Source organism: Lytechinus variegatus, chromosome 6 (genome assembly GCF_018143015.1).
Source record: "Lytechinus variegatus isolate NC3 chromosome 6, Lvar_3.0, whole genome shotgun sequence".
NCBI classification, from domain to species: Eukaryota; Metazoa; Echinodermata; class Echinoidea; order Temnopleuroida; family Toxopneustidae; genus Lytechinus; species Lytechinus variegatus.
In genome coordinates, this window is record NC_054745.1 from 8,040,018 (window position 1) to 8,059,599 (window position 19,582).

A 19,582-nucleotide genomic window follows, 5' to 3' on the forward strand; every position below is an offset into this window, starting at 1 on the left:
ATAAATCTTTTATAATTTTGCCTGTGTTCCATGTGAAACTGTAATGTATTTTTTTAATTAAATTCTTCCACAAAAAGGGCCAAATTGCACCAGAAAGCATCTAGGACCCCGGCGCAAGGGTCTTCGCGCTTCGCGCACATTTTTTTTTCCTTTTAAGTATCCACTTAACCCTGGCCCTTTCGGATGTATTTCAAGTTTCATCTGGCCCTTTAAAGAAAGTTTTTGAGAACCCCTGGTTTACAGTATCATTGGGCATGTTGGGCCTTGATTGATTCACAATGGACTATCCATAACTTTCTTTTCTTTCAAAGCTACATGTATTGTGGCCATGGTGATCAGTGGGCCGTCTTACAAGGAGTTCTCAATCGGAAGAGCCGTGGTCTAGTGGTTCTGACTCTCGCCTTGTAGACAGAGGGTCGTGTGTTCGAATCCCACCGCGGTCTAGCGTCCTTTCGCAAGGCGTTTATCCACACTCATGACACTTTGCCACTCTCGACCCAGGTGCTAAATGCGTACCCGGTAGGATGCGAAAGATTTGATTTTATCAGCGCCATAGTGTGGCTGCGATGAATGCAAGGAATGCCCCCAGGGGGTGGAAATTGTGCACTTTTCGCCTCTGATTCAGACGAACTCCGTGAATCAGACGAATAGCTTTCGAATCTATCCGAATCAGGCTATATACGGGCAGAATTGGTCCAAAATTATTCGGGAGAATAATGTTTTGATATAACCCTGGCCCTATTCAACTCCCAACTGGACTAATCTGACAAGGGCCATACACAATCTCCAGTGTTTGATTACAACAACAAAGGTTTTACCTTGAATAATGGTCAAATTATATATCAGAACATGACGAATAAATTTGAAATAGCTTTGCCACTATTTTCATTGATGATTATTTTAATGCAATCCTGCATAAATGTTGTGGCCAAACCAAATTTAATATTGTTGCTGAAATTGATGAAATTGTAAAAGTTTTCATTATTTCTGAATTCTTCTATCATTAGATCCTAAATAATGTCATTGTTATCTTGTGTAAATTACTAAAAAGTATTGATCTTGTGATTATCATAGATGTTGCATGCGTGATATAGAGTTGTATTATTATTATTTTTTATCATTCTTCTGCAGATTTCCAAATCATTAAAAGACAATCCAAAATGAATCTGATTGTATTTTGCATCACACTCGCAGCGGTCATAGGTAAGTTTGATTTTAGTTTGACTTGTCTCAGCTATTAAGAATATTCTTTGATCTTTTCATGTGATAACAAATATTTGACTGAATCCTGTTTTGCCTTCTCAATCTGGAAATTTGCTTTGAAATTTTGTTTGACAACGATGGGAGTAGTTGTGTTATATCGTGAAATGGAGAAAAGCGATTCGTACACTGCAAAAACACTAGTGTCAATTCAACACACACTCACCTTGTATCTACATGTACACACCGGAGAAGTGTTAAACAACACTTATTTGGGTTTGGTGTAATACCAGATAGGTGTTTATACGACACCGGTTAGTAATCAAGACTAACACTTTCAGTTGGTACATAAGCCCATTATAGACCACGATCGATCATATTAGAATCAATCAGTGTTATCAAAGATACTCTCTCATCTTTCAAATTTATTTCAAATTCAAATTTATTTATTTCATTTCCATCAAACGAAAACAAATTGTATACCTTATATAAACATAAATATTTGTATCCGTTGCAAAGAACAAAAAAATAATGATACATATGTTGTGAAAAAAACCTTTAAAAAAATTGGGCAACACATTGGAGGTTTTAAATAAGTATATTTTTTTTTCAATAGAAATTAAATAAAATTTTCTCTACCTTGTATTCTGAGTATTTATGTATTTTCCATTTTGGCAGAAAGAAGCTGCTGAAAACTGCTTATCTAATAAAAGAAAGCCAATGGAGTAAATTAGAGAGTCAAAAGGGACCTATATAAGCTTTCGATCGTAGCAAAATCTTCGTTGGAGGCAAAATGCCTCCCACGAATATTCTGCTAGGATCTAAAACTGTATAAAAATTTCTCCATGTAAAGACTCGCTCCTTTGCACATAAGCCTTTTTTATATCATCAGCCATCAGAATTAATCAGTGTTATCAAAGATACTCTTCTCTTTCTTCAACACCAGTATCTATATATTAAACCATGGACCTAATAGATGTACAACGGTCATGGACACGTTGACAATGCATTCTGAATCTGTATACGCAGTAGTGGACCATGACCCGGAGGAGACAAAGCATTAGAGGGGCACTGTATTGTTTGTGAACAATGCTGTACCCCTCCAATGCCTTGTCTCCTCCGGGTCACGATCCGCCACTGAATGTATGTAAAGACTGACTCCTCTGTACAAGACAGTCTATTGCAGATCACCAACCATTTTATCAGAACTAATCATCGATGTCAAAGATCCTCATCTCAAAAATCGGTCTGAGTATTCATGTCAGGATAAAATAGACTTTGAAATAATTGAAAATGCAATCTAAAGTTACAAAATGTTTAAGTACATCAATAATAACACCTTGCTACATACTAGTAAGCCTATTGAAGACCCCTGTATTAACGCAACTAACTAGTGATATCACAGAAGCTTCCCTAATTCTCTATCATCAATGAATGGGAGTATTCGTGTCACGATCATCTATGTTAATGGTAATGCTAGTGGTTTATTAAAAAAAAATCAGTAGCGGCTAAAGGCTGAATTGCAGAATCTTTTGAAAAACAATAATATAAACATGATAGAAAGTCACATACACTGTAAAAACTGCGGTGTTAAAATTACACCCTAGAGATTTAATATAACACCAGAGAGTGTAAATGTAACAACAAAAGGTGTTATAATAACACCTAAAGGTGTAAGACTAACACCACCAATTTAACACCGATGTAAAATAACTGGTTTGGTCCTCTATCTACACCGGTTAACACCACAGTTTTTGTTGTGTAATTATACAATTCTTAACAAATCAAAATAGTTACTAGCATACGATCCCAACAAACAAACTTGGCTAGATAAATAGTATGTACATGTGATATATAATGCATTATTTGAAGAAGAAAAATATACACATATAAAAAGAGACATTACATTTGATATGATACTGAATACTTGTTACTAATACAGCGCTTTTCCCATCAGGCCCAGAGCGCTTACAATGAAATTAATCAAAATAAATTTTACAGTGCTAAAACTATAAAACTATGAATAAAATGTGTTATTTTTTACCACCGTTTCAAAAACTTTATTCAGAATGTCCGTCAATCCAACGATGAAAAACGCTGCTTAACTTTTTTTTTATACAATGCTGTTTACCATGAACCTTACAGTCGTTTCTAAACAGTTTTTAAAACTTAATTTACTTCAACAACCAAGTTTATTTTTAATATTTGATTCTCAAGAAATTAACCATGGCCCTTTAAACTATTTAACAGCTACTGTAAAGTTCAGAATTATAGTAGGTGACGTCTTCGGCTCCCTTATTTCCATATCGAACATCGAAGCATTTAATCTTTATATCTTATTTTACATACGATTTTGATTAAATGTTCAAAGTATTTACGGTACTTTGATTTTTCTCATCCTATCCATATCAACTTTTAGCTTCATGTACATTATTATTGAGCCAGGGCGAGTTATGATTTGATTGAATTTGATTTTGATTTATTGTTTTCTTCTCCATCCTTAACATTCGTATAATACATTTTTCATAACATAATAAACATAATATGTTAGCATTTTCTGCTTGAATCATAAATAAAGAGTACTAAAAAAATGATTCCAGACAAAAATTATTAACTATATGATATTCACAATTTGCAGGAGGATTGTCATCATAAGCAGATTGCTTGAAAAAATGAAAATCCCAAACTTATATAATTGAATTTATTAATACATTTATAAAGCAGAATGGGCTTTGTGAAACTATGGGGCTATGAAATTATTGTCAATACAAATAAGAAGGATAAGATCCTTTTTGTTCGATGAACCACTTTAATTTCTGGGTCCAGTCTTTAAACATGTTAAAGAGCTGTGGTTGATCCAATCAGTCTCAACTATATGGAAGTCTGTCACTTTTATCATTTTTACTGCGGGAATTTTGCATAATGTCCTCTGTACAAAACAGAGTGGTTGCACACTAAATTGTCACGACAACGATGAAAGTATGATATCCATCTTATCTAGAACAGTGAACAAACATGGATTTAGATGTTGACGTTGCTGGCTTTCCATAGTAGTGGTTGATGACTCTTTGAAGACGGGGCCATGTCTGTTCAAAATGTTTTCTAGATATGTCGTATATTACATAAATTCATCGTTTTCTTGACAGTTTGATGTGTTCGCCTTAAAGTTTTGTTTACAAAGGACATTTTACAAATTTCATGTCGAAAAAATGATGACACTGATGGATTTCCATAGCTTTACGATTGATCCGATCAATAAAAACTATGGACGGCCAGCAACGTCAATATCCATTATGCATGTTTGTTCAAAATATTTTCTAAAACTGTGATTTATATTCATGCGTTCATCGTTTTCTTGAAAAGTCACTCTGCTTCTCTATGCATTGTGCAAATTTCAAGTCGAAAAAAAAATATGACACTGATGGATTTCTATAGAGTCACGATTGATCAGGGCTCCGTTTTAGTTGGGTGTTGAATAAGGCCAGGGTTAAATCAAAACATAATTCTCCCAATAATTTCGGACCGATTCTCTCCGTATATGGCCTGATTCGGATAGATACGAAACCTATTCGTCTGATTCGCGGAGTTCTTCCGAATCAGAGGCGAATGATAGGTCCGGAGTAGGTCTGGGCCCCGTCTTACAAAGATTTACAATTGATCCGATCATTTGTAACTCTATGGAAATCCATCAGTGTCATAATTTTTTCTACGACGAACTTGCACAATGTCCTTTGAATGCAAAAAGAGTCGCAGTGAATTTTCAAGAAAACAATGAATGCATGAATATACATCATACCTAGAAAATATTTTGAACAAACATGCATAATAGATGTTGACGTTGCTGGCCGTCCATAGTTGTGATTGATTGGATCAATTGTAACTCTTTGTAAGACGAGGCCCTGATTGATTTCATCTACTTCGTCTACTTTCCGTTTGGTCTCATCATACACGGTCTCCTATACTCCCACTGACGTATATCCAATCCCTGGGGCCCGTTTCATAAAAGACTTACAACTGTTGGAACGTTGCCATTATGGCAACTACCATGGCAACAGGGCGCAGTAGCCAATCGAAATCCAGGTTACCATGGTAGTTGCCATAATGGCAAAGTTACAACAGTTGCAACTCTTTATGAAACGGGCTCCAAATCCTATTGTTCAAGGGGGGGGGTGATCTCTTGTGTCACCCCCCCCCCCCCTTGAATAATACGACGTCATGGATTTACACCAAGATGACCCTTTTTTTGTATAACCTCTCATTCATACATATTGAGAATTTTTCATACATATTGAGAATTTTTTAACTTCCGTGTATGAATTGAAATGAATACCGGTATATATAAATTCAAGTCAATACACTCATTTTATGATCAGTGAATGTATGAAATACATATATACATGTATAACGCACTGGAGAAAAAAACAAAACAAAACAAATAATGCAAACAATTTGTTACAGCTCCGTGCATTTACCTGAAGTGACACAGCTGTGAATACCTGAATAGGGTAGGTAACTGTTGCGATGACCCGTATCTACATAAACATGATGAAGTTGCCTATTCAAATCACAAAAATTACTTTGTTATTGAAGTTTGTATTGAAAACTTGCTGGAGAAAAAAAAATAAAGCAAATAATGTTATTTTTAAGACAGCTCCGTGCGTTTCCCTGACGTATCAAAGTTGTGGGGATACCTGGAGAGCGTTTAATCAACATTTTTGTCCGACAAGTTGTCATATCTGACAACTTTCCTTGATAATGATTGGCTGAGAGTCACTGTTACCATAGTAACTGTCGGATAAAACATTAATTGTCGGATAAAACGTCCGACAAAATCGGACAAATCCCTTTCATGAAACGCTCCCCTGATTGGTTTTGGTGAATGTGACTGCGATGATCCGTATGTAGTTGATTATCAATTCAAATCAATTATATTATGTTCAATGAAAATGTACTACATGTTATGTATAACGTACTTGTGCAAAAATAAAACAAATGATGCATATATTCATTACAGCTCCATGCGTTTCCCTGACATGTCACAGCTGTGGTGATACCTGAACGGTGCTGGTAAATGTGACTGCGATGATCCGTATGTGGTTGATTATTAATTCAAATCAAATCAATTATGTTATGTTAAATGAATTGTATAGCATACTTGGGAAAAAATAAAACAAATGATGCATACATTTATTTCAGCTCCGTGCGTTTCCCTGACGTGTCACAGCTGTGGATACCTAATTGGTGTTGGTGACTATGACTGTGATGACCCGTATGTCAAAAATACCGGCAATGTTACATGCGATGATAGTTGGTATTGCAAGGTAAGTATAAAATACAAATTTTTTTTTTCAAAGGGGGGGGGGGGGGTGGGCTGAAGCATCACATTGGGGTATCACGTAGCCCAGCATTTTGTCTTGTCATTAAAGGCAGCTAGTTTGATAAGTGTTTCAGAATTGGATCTAGATATAAATGTAGATCTAAACCTATGTAACTTTTATGTAAGGGTACCGGTGATTTGAGGGTGCTGATTCATTCGTGGCAACGTGAACGCGTGAACGCTAACGACCACTGATCGAGGCACTGACAATCTTCAATACAGTTTTAAGTGCTCGTTTTATAGCGATTAATTTTCCAAATATGCCGGATCTACAGTTCGTTTGCCTCATCACTGCGGATCAATATCTTCAATGTACTAATATTCTGACCATGTAAACTATAATTTCTCCTTATAAATATCAATATCTACTTTAAATTCAAATTTTTAGAAATTCTGTTGTTCAACGTACAGAACAAGTTTCGATATCGCATGTATTGTTTTCGGTTACACTTCGTAATTCCGAAACACGTAAATTGCCTATACCTCGATGTTCGTTATTTCGAAAACGTAAAAGGGTTCGTTAATCCGAACATTTGTGGCGTTATTCCGAAGGTTCGATAATCCGAAAACGAAATAAGGTTCGTTGTTCCGAAGGTTCGTTAATCATGTTAATCATTTCGTTTTCGGACTAACAAACCTTCGGAATTACGAACCTCATCCGTTTTCGGACTGAAGAACCTTCGGGATTACGAATCTTTGGATATACGAACCTTCGGAAAAACGAACCTTCGGATATATCTTTATTTATTTCTTTATACAACGTTGTTTACATGTACAAGAATTAACCTCACCATAATTATTCAAACGGCTTAAAGAAGTGTTTAATATCTTGATAATCAGCGTTGTACATGCAATTTAGTTCGTCTGTACAATTTGGGGGTGTCAAAACCGTAATACGAAACAACATACACGGTACGTGTCTCTGCTTCCAAAAAGCATCCCTAAATACAAGTCCCATAGAGAGAGTCCTTTCAGCTGTGGAAACATAAGTGGCCTTGCCTATTCATACAAGTGAACACAAAACAGGGTAAGCTTTTATTTTTAACGATAAGTTGTATTGTGGCATACGTTGCATCAGACGATGCATCTCACCCAGCTTTTCTTTCGACTCTGCTTCTTGAACTAGCCCCATTTGTGTTACGCCTAGGGAGGGGGGGGGGGGGCTTCCATTGACGGGTGGATACCAGGCGCGGCCATGGGGGTATCGAAAAGCACCCTAAACATAATTAGGTTGGATCGTGTGCGGAAATCTTTTCCCGAAAGTTTTGAGGGGACCAGGGGCGAATCCAGGATATTCCCCGGAAAATTTGACAAGCCCCCAAAAAGAAAAACTCTCAAGGGGGGCATTCATTTCCATCATAAAAGACCACAAATAGTAGGGGGACATTTGATATTGTGTAGCCCCCCCCCCCCCCCCCGTTTTCAAATGGTAGGGGGACGCATCCCCTGGGTTTTCCGTCCATGGGTAGGATGAGCTGCTTACTATCATTTTATGAATGAAAATGTTCGATTTCGGACCCCCCCCCCCATTTACTTTATTCCAGACATCCATATTTGTTTTCTCTTTGCCCAAACTGTTGATCAGATTTGTAATGCTCACGAATTTTCTTTTCAATTGCTATACTAAGGGGGTTCAATAATTTGGTCAAAGTAATTTGGGTATACAAATTTATGTTCATTTCAAATAGTAAAAACCGACACTGTAAATAGGAGTGGGCTATAAATGGGTGATTTTTGGTTTTACTGTGGGAACAGTTTTTTTGTGTTCCTTTTACCTTATCTCAACATGAAATGACAATATTTTTTGTCTCGGGTCCGAGAAAAAAGTGTGCCTGGCCAAAATCCAAAATGGCCGCCAAAACCACCCAAAATCACAGTTTTTGCCACAACTTCTTTATTTGGTGGTCTTTTTCTCTTGTTTTGGTGTCTATTCATATGTTTTAGGGGGCAGGCAATTTGTTTTTCCTATAATTAGCACTTTTAAACCACTATTTGTAGAGTTAAAAGGTAATTATACCTAAATTTTCCAATTTTTATAGCCTTTTTTCAGACAAATGTAGGTTTTATTGTCCTGGAGTTCTTGGATATTAGATGGTACAAGGTCAACAATAGCAAGCAGCTTCATAGAGCTATATTGATTTTATTCCTCTACTGTGGGTTTTACGGATATTTGTGAAATATATCTTATCAAATCAAAAAATGTTAATTATCCATAGGGGCAATACAGTATACAATGTAGTGTTACTGTACATACTACACTGCATATTTCCATGCATTGACCACCATGACTTCTGACAAGGCCTGTATATAAACTATAGTGTCATAGAAATAAGCTCTTAAGGTTTAAAATTAGATTGTGAATTGTGAATTTGATTGCTTGTCAGCTGATGTACATGATGAAACCAGCAACGTGAATTTCACATAAAATATCACATATCATATACGTACATCACATATTTACATGTAGCCATATCTTCTTCATTTGGAGGCTTTTTTACCTAGTTGTGGTGTCTAACTGGCCTATGTTTATGGGGTCAGGTAACTATATAATCATGGTAATGTTGATCAACAGCCAATCAGAACCAAGGATTCCATGTAAGTTACCATTAAGTTAACATAATGGTAAATTTTTATGCAACGGGACAGTGTAAATGCCATGATGTGGGGTTAATTACCTTTCTCCGCCCCCTGAATTAGCATATTTGACAAAACATGTCCTCAGTTTCTGAGACAAAACATATCTTCAACTTCTAAGGCATCTAATTCTAAACCTAAGAGCTCATTTCTACATGTATAACACTATAGTTTATACATGCCTTGTCATGGTGGCCAATGCATTTATGCAGTGCAGTATATTATGTACAGTACATTGTATACTGTATAGCCACTATGGATAATTAACATTTTTTTATGTAAGATATATTTCACAAATATCCGTAAAACCCATAGCAGAGGAATGAAAGCGATATAGCTCTATGAAGCTGTTTGCTATTGTTGACCTCGTACCACCTAATATCGAAGAACCCCAGGACGATAAAATCTACTTTTTGGCTGAAAAAAAGGCTATAAAATTTGAAAAATTTAGGTACAATTACCTGTTAACACTACAAATAATGGTTTAAAAGTATTAATAATAGGAAAAACAAATTGCCTGCCCCCAAATACATATGAATAGACACCAAAACCAAAGAAAAAGACCACCAAATAAAGAAGTTGTGGCCAAAACTGTGATTTTGGGTGGTTTTGGCGGCCATTTTGGATTTTGGCCCGGCACACTTTTTTCTCGGACCCAAGACAAAAAATATTGTCATTTCATGTTGAGATACATTACAAGGAATAAAAAAAAACTGTTCCCATATTGAAATTACAAAAAAAAAGTATTTTTGACCCATGTATAGCCCACTCCTACTGTAAACAATTTTTACCTTAATTTTCTAATAAATCATAATTGATTAATGATATACAGCTGCGTTATCATACCTATTACGTTTAGCTGTAAATAAAATGAGGCCAAAAAAGTCCTGCCCCTTACGCATCTCGGTTGAATACGAGCAATACAACTCAAAGAGTTGAATGTAATGTGTATACCAATTCCTTGTTTTGCTTTGTCGACAAAATTACTCAAATTAGTAAGCATATACAGGTATAAGCTTAATCACCCCCTAAATCAGCCATTACTCAGCTTCCAAATTCATAGTCTAGATTCTAGACGTTGGTGCACTTGTTATTTCTCCCCATTTGCTTCATTCTCCATCCCCTGCGCGCCTTCCCCGTGATCGCGCTATCCCCTCTTTCACGATGGTAGGAAATCGTGCGGCTGTTTTCATTTCGGGCGTAGAGGTCGAAGATTGTGTTATTGATCAACAACGTAACTGAAAAGTAGAACAGTCCAGTCAAAGGACTACCAAATTCACAATAATACGACTCCATTCAACCGGAAAATAACGTCATGAATTGTTCCTCAGCAAGAATTTTATATGTTTACCCCCAGGTGTTTACTGCTAATAACAATTAATTAATTGAAATAAATGGAGTGTTGGTTTATTATGCCACTTACTTCAACCACCCTCGCCATATCTGTCCCGCCTGCATAGCACAGCGAGACGGCGGCTATATCTAATCGCCTAATAGACCAGTTCGTAGTTACTTCATGGGCATTTTTTGTCAAATGACCTTTCATTTATTTCATCATGATAGGCAGATTTCAAAGCAAGATATTACGTAAGCTTGTCTTACATAGCAGGATGAAGAAATTGAATAGACCAGGTGACTAGAATAGCACACCAATGAACACTTGATGAAGGTATTTGATGCATTCCTACTTTGAATGCATATCTTAGCGTGTTCCACAATGTACTTAACCGTGAAATACCAGTCGTTCGTGGAAGCATTGTTGTTTTTTGTGGATGTAAATGAAAACGACAATTCAAAAGAATATATGAATAATCAAGACATCAAAGTTGGTGCTTATCTCATTAGATTTTAAAGCACCATGTCACTTTAGTACAAATGACCTTCTTCTGATCTCATGCGTAGAATCTTTTGATCATGCGCAGGAAGGAACTACGAACTGGCTTTACATGCGAGACTGCCAGAGGCGCTCCACTCTTTAAATAAAGGTTTTTCAAAAAACAAATTTCTTACAAAAAAAAATTGTTGGGAACTGCATGGATGTACTGATTTGTGATTTCAAAACAAATTTCAAGAAAAGTTGCTACATTTGCAGTTTTCGATTTGGGTTCGGCCACCACTGCAACCAGTTTTGGTGTTTTAAAGGAACAAGTCCACCTCAACCATGTCAACCATGTCAACCATGTCAACAAAAAGTTTTTTTGATAGAAAAGAGAAAAATCCAATAAACATATTACGCTGAAGATTTCATCAAAATCGGATGAAAAATAAGAAAGTTATGACATTTTCAAATTTTGCTTAATTTCACAAAACAGCTGTATGCACATTGCGGCCGGTATGCAAATGGGAAACTGATGACATCACTCACTATTTCTTTTGTATTTATATTATATGAAAATCTGAAATATTCTTATTTTCCACCATTGTCCTGTGAAACAAAGTTTTATTTCTCCCTGAACATGTGGAATTACCATTGTTTAACATTTTATGGTTCAGTCAAATCTGTATAAATCAAAATTATAATCAAACAATAAAAACAAAAGAAATAGTGAGCGAGGGACATCATCGATTCTCTCAATTGCAATTTGAATAAATCATACATATAACTATTTTGTAAAAAAAAATGAGCGAAACTTTTACATGTCATAACTTATTTCACATCCGATTTTGATGAAATTTAACTGTTATGCTTATTGGATTTTTCTCATTTTATTCAAATCAACTATTTGTTTGGATGGACTTGTCCCCTAAAGTCAGGTTGTGCACTGATTTACACGCCTCACGAAAGCCATATGGACCTACGAAGAGAGAATGGACGAGCCAAGTGATATATACCAATAAGAGATTAGTGGATAGAGACGAATAACATGTTTTAATTTTGATTTTATTTTTTATTCATGATCATTCGTATAATACATTTTCCATAACATAAACATAATATATTAAAAACTTTTATGGTATGAATCAGTGAGAAAACAAATTTGATAACAGATTATAATTCTAAACAAATATGATCTTCTGAATTAAAAAAATATATATTCACCCGACAAAGGAAATTATAAGTGGTTTAGTGTCGAAAATCTGTCTATCTGACGGTCAGTCGGATCGGGGTCGCTCAAGCCACTAACCCGTCTCTGTGGTCTAGTGGTTAGGCACTGGCATGAAAGAAATGGATGAAGAGAAATGGTAGGCGTAGCTTAAATCAATGTTCCCCAGAGCTGTCTACCCTTTGGATAAATTCGTGATGCCGAAAAAATGTCTCTGCCGGGAATCGAACCCGGGCCCCCATCTTTAAACGCCGGTGCCATCACCACTAGACCACAGAAACGGGTTAGTGGCTAGGGCGACCCCGATCCGATTGACCGTCAGACAGATTTTCGACACCATATCAATTATAATTTCCTTTGTCGGGTGAAGGTGGGTTTTGAACCGACAAGCCGCCATGCTTCAGCTGGATATACAGTACACGTATGGGAGAAAGTATACAAATGGGTGAAGTTATACATGTACAACAGCTTTGGCAACTCTTTTATTTAAATATTTTGTGACAGAAATGATGAAGAGAACAATGGTAGGCGTAGCTTACTATTCGATTCCCGGCAGACACATTTTTTCGGCATCGCCAATTTTTCCAAAGGGTAGATAGCTCTGGGAAACCTTGATTTAAGCTACACCTACCATTGTTCTCTTTATCCATTTCTGTCACAAAATATTTATTAAAAAAACACATGTTGGGGTGTTTGACAGTGTTGGGATGATTACATAATCATAATGTTGAAAAAAATGTGAGAATGTAATGAATAAACACACCTGAATGGAAAAATAATGACAAGAGAATCAGACTGACGATCAAATATGAAAATGATTGGAGCACCCAGAATGTATATGTACTGCTGCAATGGAAGAACCGAGTAAAAAAAAATATTGGTCGAACTCAAAGGAAAACCAGTGTCAAAATAACAGTCGTACAAAAGCATATTTCCTTTTGTATTTAACTGGCCAGTAGAGCTGTGAATCTTTTGTGCACATTGTGCAAAAAGATTTCCATTGCAGCGTACATGTATGTGCCTGGCTTGCGGCATCAAACGTAGCTGTGTTTATATGGGTTATATGCACAGTATAAAGGTTGTTTAAATTTTTCGCATAGGCCTATAATTCCGAAGCTTCGTTATTATTCCGAAGGTTCGGATATTCTGAAGGTTCGTTATTCCGAAAGTTCGTATTTCCGAAGGTTCGTTAGTCCGAAAACGGAATGATTAACGAACCTAATTTCGTTTTCGGACTAACGAACGTTCGGAACAACGAACCTTATTTCGTTTTCGGATAATCGAATCTTCGGAATAACGCCACAAATGTTCGCATTAACGAACCCTTTTACGTTTTCGGATTAACGAACATCGAGGTATAGGCAATTTACGTGTTTCGGAATTACGAGCCTTCGGAATTGATTAAGAACCATCGGAATTACGAAGTGTAACCAATTTTTTTATGCCGAGCCCTGCTTACTATTATATAAATAGTGTACAATCTATTGTACAATATACTGGATTATATGTACGACAAATATAAAATTATCCCGAGTGCAGGTTTATTTCTCCGAGGCCGAAGGCCGAAGTGAAATAGGCTTGCACGAAGGATAATTTTATATTTGGAGTTCATATAGTCCAGTAATGTTGTATGATAGAACGTTCACTATTTATTATAGTAAATAGATCCCTCAATCTAAGCCCCCCATCATGGATTTTGCCATCCAAAAATCGAAAGTTATATTGTACATATGTACAATATAACTTTTTGAAGGGAGGTCACGTGGTACAAATCCAGCCAATCACAGCTCGTATTTTACTACCACTATTTACTATAATGATATAAACCTTATACCATGCTTACAGTAGTAGTTCAGCAGCACAGTTAACAGTTTAACTGTTTAAACAACCATAAATGAAACTGTGTTGTTTTGAAACACTTGTTTGAACAGGTTTATGATAGTATAGATTTACATCATCGTTGTGCTTCGATACACGTTTAGCTCCCCATATTTGCACTTTCGGACCGTTCCGTGGTCCCTGTACTTTGCCATGGTGATAATATTGCATCATATACGTGAAATACTTTTGTTTTCAACTATGGCCAATTTCTCTGCTCCAAATTCCAATGACCAACTTCAAGCCCCGGGGGGGCCACTTCCATTCACGAGTGGATACCATGCGCGACCATGGGATCTCGAAAAGCACCCTAAACACGTAATTTCCATATTCTGAAAATGCCTCCCTTAACAAGTGTTGGCGTGTGAAACCCTACCCTTAACAAGTATTGGAAACAAAACGATACTCTTGGCAAATATTCCCTGAAATGAACCCCTAAACAAGTACAGGAATGTTTTATTGTTACGGGTCCTTTGGTTGTCGGCTTTACCTTATTTGGTTTAGTACGACCCCACCTTCTACACCTCGCGCAAATAGGACTCTAAACACGTAGTGTTGGGGCAAAAAGGACATCCTTTATAAAACATTTTAATTTTGTTTTATCATCCCCGCAAATTCGACCCTAAACACGTAATTTTCCTAGCGAAATAGATACCCTTTTTTCACTATTTTTGTGTTTTTGACACCCTTTTCACGTTACGTACGTAACGTGTCCTATCGTGAAAAGGACATCCTTTTTACGTGTTTTTTTGGTCGCGCATGGTATCCACTCGTCAATGTAAGTGGCCCCCCGGGCTTCAACCAGTGGGTGACACTATACTCTACCATATACTGTAAAATAAATATCGGGTGAAAGTTTAACCAGCACGAGGGTATTGATGTGTCCAACCGATTCGGGGCAGTATTTTACCCAACGCGGGAAACATATCGTCCAGTAAGGTTAAAAAATAAGCAGCAATTACTTTAGAATGCCTGGGAAGATTGTCAACACACTGGATAAATAGAAATAAATATGGGGTAAAAAAAATTAACAAGCACGAGGGTTATTATGTGTCCAACAACTATTTGTCTCACCTTCATAGCAGAGACGATAGGCGCCGCTTTTCCGACGGCGGCGGTGTCAACATCAAATCTTAACATGAGGTTAAGATTTTGAAATGACATCATAACTGAGAAAGTATATGGACCTAGTTCATGAAACTTAGCCATAAGGTTATGAAAGTATTACTAAAGATCCTGCATGATTTTCACGTCACATGACTAAGGTCAAAGGTCATTTAGGGTCAATGAACTTTGGCCGATTTGGGGGTACATGTATTTCTTGAATTACCATCATAACTTTAAAAGTATGTTGGTCTATAGTTCATAAAACTTGGACATAAGAGTAATCAAGTATCACTGAACATCCTGTGCGCATGTTAGGTCACATAACCAAGGTCAAAGGTCAATGAACTTTGGTCATAATGGGGTTATCTGTTGAATTACCATCATAACTTAGCAAGTTTATTGATCTGACTTTTGAAACTTGGACATAAGGGTAATCAAGTATCACTGAATATCCTGTGTAAGTTTCAGGTCACATGATCAAGGTCAAAGGTCATGTGAGGTCAATGAACTTTGGCCACAGAGTAACCAAGTATCACTGAACATCTTGTGCGAGTTATAGTAGTTTTCAAAGTCAGCACTGCTGCTATGTTGAATCGCGTGATGCAGGTGAGACGGCCAGAGGCATTCCACTTGTGGCAGTATTTTACCCGATGCGGGAGGCATGTAGTCCAGTAAGGTTAAAAAATAAGCAGCAATTACTTTAGAATGGGCAAAATTTGCATCATACTGGATAAATACAAATGAACAAAAGAAATGCCCGGTATTGGTTGGACACATAATTTCCCTCATTTAGCATTTTACCCAATGATTTTTAGAGCGTACACCTACAAACCTTTCTCCCAGACCTAACTTAAACTCAGGTTTAAAGTTGTGGTTTAAATTAGTATGGGAGGCCAAAAGCATCAACAATTATTAAGTTGTATGTTTCTCATGTTTACTGTGCTCTTTCCTGATTCATCGATGGTGAAGACAATCATCTACTTATACTTCCTAGACAATTATGAATGAATCGAGAGCCGAATGAGCTGAAGTATGATATCTCTACTGTTAGTGATTATGTAACAACTGGCTATCCACAGTGGCGTAGCTACGGGAGGCAGGGGGGCACGTGCCCCCCCCCCCCCCGAGATTTGGTGTGCCCCCCTCCCGTGCCCCCAGAAAAAAAATGGCAGAGCAAAAAAAGGGAGAAAGAAGAAAAGAAAAAAGGAAAAGAAGAAAGACAGAAGAAAAGAAAAAAGAGGAGGAAGACGAGTGAATGAAATAATGTGAGGGGAAGACTTGCAAAAAAAATCTTTCATGTTACTATATAAATTTTTTGCTTGCGCTACGCGCCAGAATTGCCTGTTCGATGAAAATCATATCTTGCTTATTAAGCTGATATGGAGCAAGTTTTGAAGTCAATATACAAAACATATTTTAGCTCGGACATCGAGCTTTCATTATTTTTTTTCATTTACAAATTGACGTGCTCTGTAACATGTCCGTTTTATGATCTACATATCAGCATCTTAAGCTCACGCTGCGTGGTCACATTGTTTGATTGCTAAGTTCATATCGTCTGCGTGTATTCCATGATGTTCCACTAAAAAAGTGTATTCAGAATGCCCAATTTCTAGGTCTAAATCGAAAACATGCGCGATATCCTGACTGTTCTTTATTTAAAATGTACTCAAATCATCCAGTTTCACAACTAAGTAGTGACTGATCGGGGAAAATATAGGTGAAGATTATTTTGGGTCCCGTCCCCTTTTGGCGAAAGTCGGATCCGGCCCTTGTGACACATACACACACACAGGAAAAAATGGCCGGTGCTCCCCCCTGAAAAAGCAAGGACCCCCGGGTGCCCCCAGGAAAAAAAATCTAGCTACGCCACTGGCTATCCATATACTTAAACCACAACTTTAAACTTTGGTTTAAGTTCAACCCGACTTCAGAATACGGGCCAATAGCAACCCTAACCCTATCTTATACAAAATAAAGCCGGAGTAATTGTGTCGCCGTCTGGGATAATTAAAGGGATGCTCTAGGCTTAAGATATTTATATCTCAATAAATAGAGTGATATTCACAGACAAAATACACTTGGCACGTCTTTATGAATATTCATTAGGAGGGCTGATAATGTCATATTCTCATTTGTTGTATTTTGTTATATAAGATTGGGTTTATTCAATTTTTTTTCTACCAAGAACTAAAGAAGTTGGATTGACAACTGATTAAGTAAATTGTTATCTATTGTTGCAATTCATTTCATCACAGGGGCTGCGGAAGCGGGGAGGGGGCTTTAGCCCCTTGCCCCCTACTTTTTTCCAAACCGTTTACAAAAATGACCACACATTCACACACTCACTTTGAACACCGTTCCGCAGCCCCTGCTAATGGAAACGCATCACTTACACATTTATGGAATGATAAAACAATTATGACTTCATGTAATGACATAAGGAAAAAGAACACGGAGATGTGACATCATCAGCGTACCTAATGATATTCATGACTTGCCTAAAACTGTTTCACCGGAATAAGCCAGTTCGTAGTTCCTTTCTGCGCATGATCAAAAGATTCTATGCATGATCAAAAGAAGGTCACTAGTGACATGGGCATTAAAATTTAATAAGATAAGCACCAACTTTGATGTCTTGATTATTCATATATTATTTTTGAATTGTGGTTCTCATTTACATCCACAAAAAAAAAACAATGCGTCCACGAACGACTGGTATTTCACAGTTTGCCAAGTACATGTGCAACATGCTAAGATATGCATTCAAAGTAGGAATGCAACAAATACCTTCATTAAGCGTTCATTGGTGTGCTATTCTGGTCACCTGGTCTATTCAATTCCTTCATCCTGCTTTGTAAGGCAAGCTTGCGTAATGTCTTTCTTTGAAATCTGCCTATCATGATGAAAGAAATGAAAGGTCATTTGACCAAAATTACCCATGAAGTAATTACGAACTGGTCTATAATTCTATAATTCGATAATTCGATTTTGATGAAATTGTCAGCATTTCGCTCTGTGAATTTTACTCAGTTGTATTTACATGTAGATATGTAAATGTATACTTTAAAAACGTCGTCTGCTTTTTATTTTCTTTTACCGATACAGAAAGGCACAATTTCGAGCGGAAGCACTATCACCGCTCTCTCACGTACATGCGAGCCGGAGTGTTCAACGGGCTGCATCGACTTCCTCGGCTCGACTTTGTGCGGTTACTGCTGCCGGACCGACTTTTGCAATAGCGCCACCAACGTTCAGATCAGCGTAGTGACAATCATCGCCACCCTACTTCTTTCCTTGGGACTTTTGTATAAATAAAAATTACTAAGCATGGTTTTGAAAATTAGTTTTTATTCAAGAGTTTATTCAACTTTTATACTATTGTATTCAGAGTTTTGTTATAATCTTTTAGGTATGTGGGTACTGAATCGTTTGTAGGAAATCGAGGCTGAAATATAGGGATTGATTGAGCATTGTCTTCACAGGTGGACCACGATGTCAAAACCAATCTCATAAAGAGCAGTATATTCAACAGTGTGTTCACAGTGTGGAACACGATGTTAAATCCCATTCATTCCGTGTTAACATAATTTCAATAATGAGAATCATATCCTTAAACGAGCAGTGTGTTCACAGTGTGGAACACGATGTGAAATCCAATTCACACTGTTAAGAACATTTAATAGTGTGAATCATATCCTTGAAGAGCAGTGTATTCAACGGTGTGTTCACAGTGTGGAACACGATTTGAAATCCCATTCACACTGTGTTAACATATTTTTTATAATGTGAATCATATCTTCACACAAACCACCTTTACCATGCACACTTGTACTGCCACGGTGTCCACCCCACAGTGTGAACATTATCTCCACAGTGGTAAATATTTTAACATTGTGAATCACATCTGTAGGCTCCATCATTGGTTCATGATTATGACAAGTCTTCCTATTTACTTATTTTCCGCTGCTGATTTTGTTCAGTAATCTGAACTAAATAACACGGAAATATCGATAACAAAGTTTATGTTACATTAGCTCCTTATATATAAAATATATATATATGTATTCTTGCCTACATATGTGTTATAATCAAATACTGTGTAGAATTTACACAATGTTATAGTACACTCTTAGCCATGGCTACACAGAAATATCAATAACTCACTGAAGTAATACCTTCGTCACTTTTATATTATTGCATACAATGTGTTTTAATGATACTTAATTATGTGTAGGACTTCCGAGATGCTGTTGAAGTTTACCCCCAAATATGTTCATATATTTTATCTGTCATTTGCCAAAATTTAACTCTAGAATCGTGCATTCATTTTACCACAAAT

The 19,582-nt window shown here is 36.8% G+C and overlaps 1 protein-coding gene across 1 annotated transcript; it reads left to right on the forward strand.

Annotated features, from left to right (window-relative positions):
• Window positions 1-1,137: 1,137 nt before the first annotated feature.
• LOC121416952 (U-scoloptoxin(05)-Sa1a-like) lies at window positions 1,138-19,281 on the forward strand. The gene is made up of 3 exons (XM_041610483.1): window positions 1,138-1,203; window positions 6,397-6,521; window positions 18,349-19,281. The coding sequence occupies exons 1-3, from the start codon at window positions 1,161-1,163 to the stop codon at window positions 18,556-18,558; spliced, it is 378 nt and encodes a 125-aa protein (XP_041466417.1). The 5' UTR covers window positions 1,138-1,160; the 3' UTR covers window positions 18,559-19,281.
• The last annotated feature ends 301 nt before the right edge of the window (window positions 19,282-19,582 follow it).

What these genes read in the sequence shown, in the direction of transcription:
- LOC121416952 (XM_041610483.1), top strand. Translation starts at nt 1,161, where the DNA reads ATGAATCTGATTGTATTTTGCATCACACTCGCAGCGGTCATAG. An exon ending in CACACTCGCAGCGGTCATAG is followed by an intron (nt 1,204 to 6,396) that starts GTAAGTTTGATT and finishes CATTTATTTCAG; the next exon opens with CTCCGTGCGTTTCCCTGACG. An exon ending in ATGATAGTTGGTATTGCAAG is followed by an intron (nt 6,522 to 18,348) that starts GTAAGTATAAAA and finishes TTACCGATACAG; the next exon opens with AAAGGCACAATTTCGAGCGG.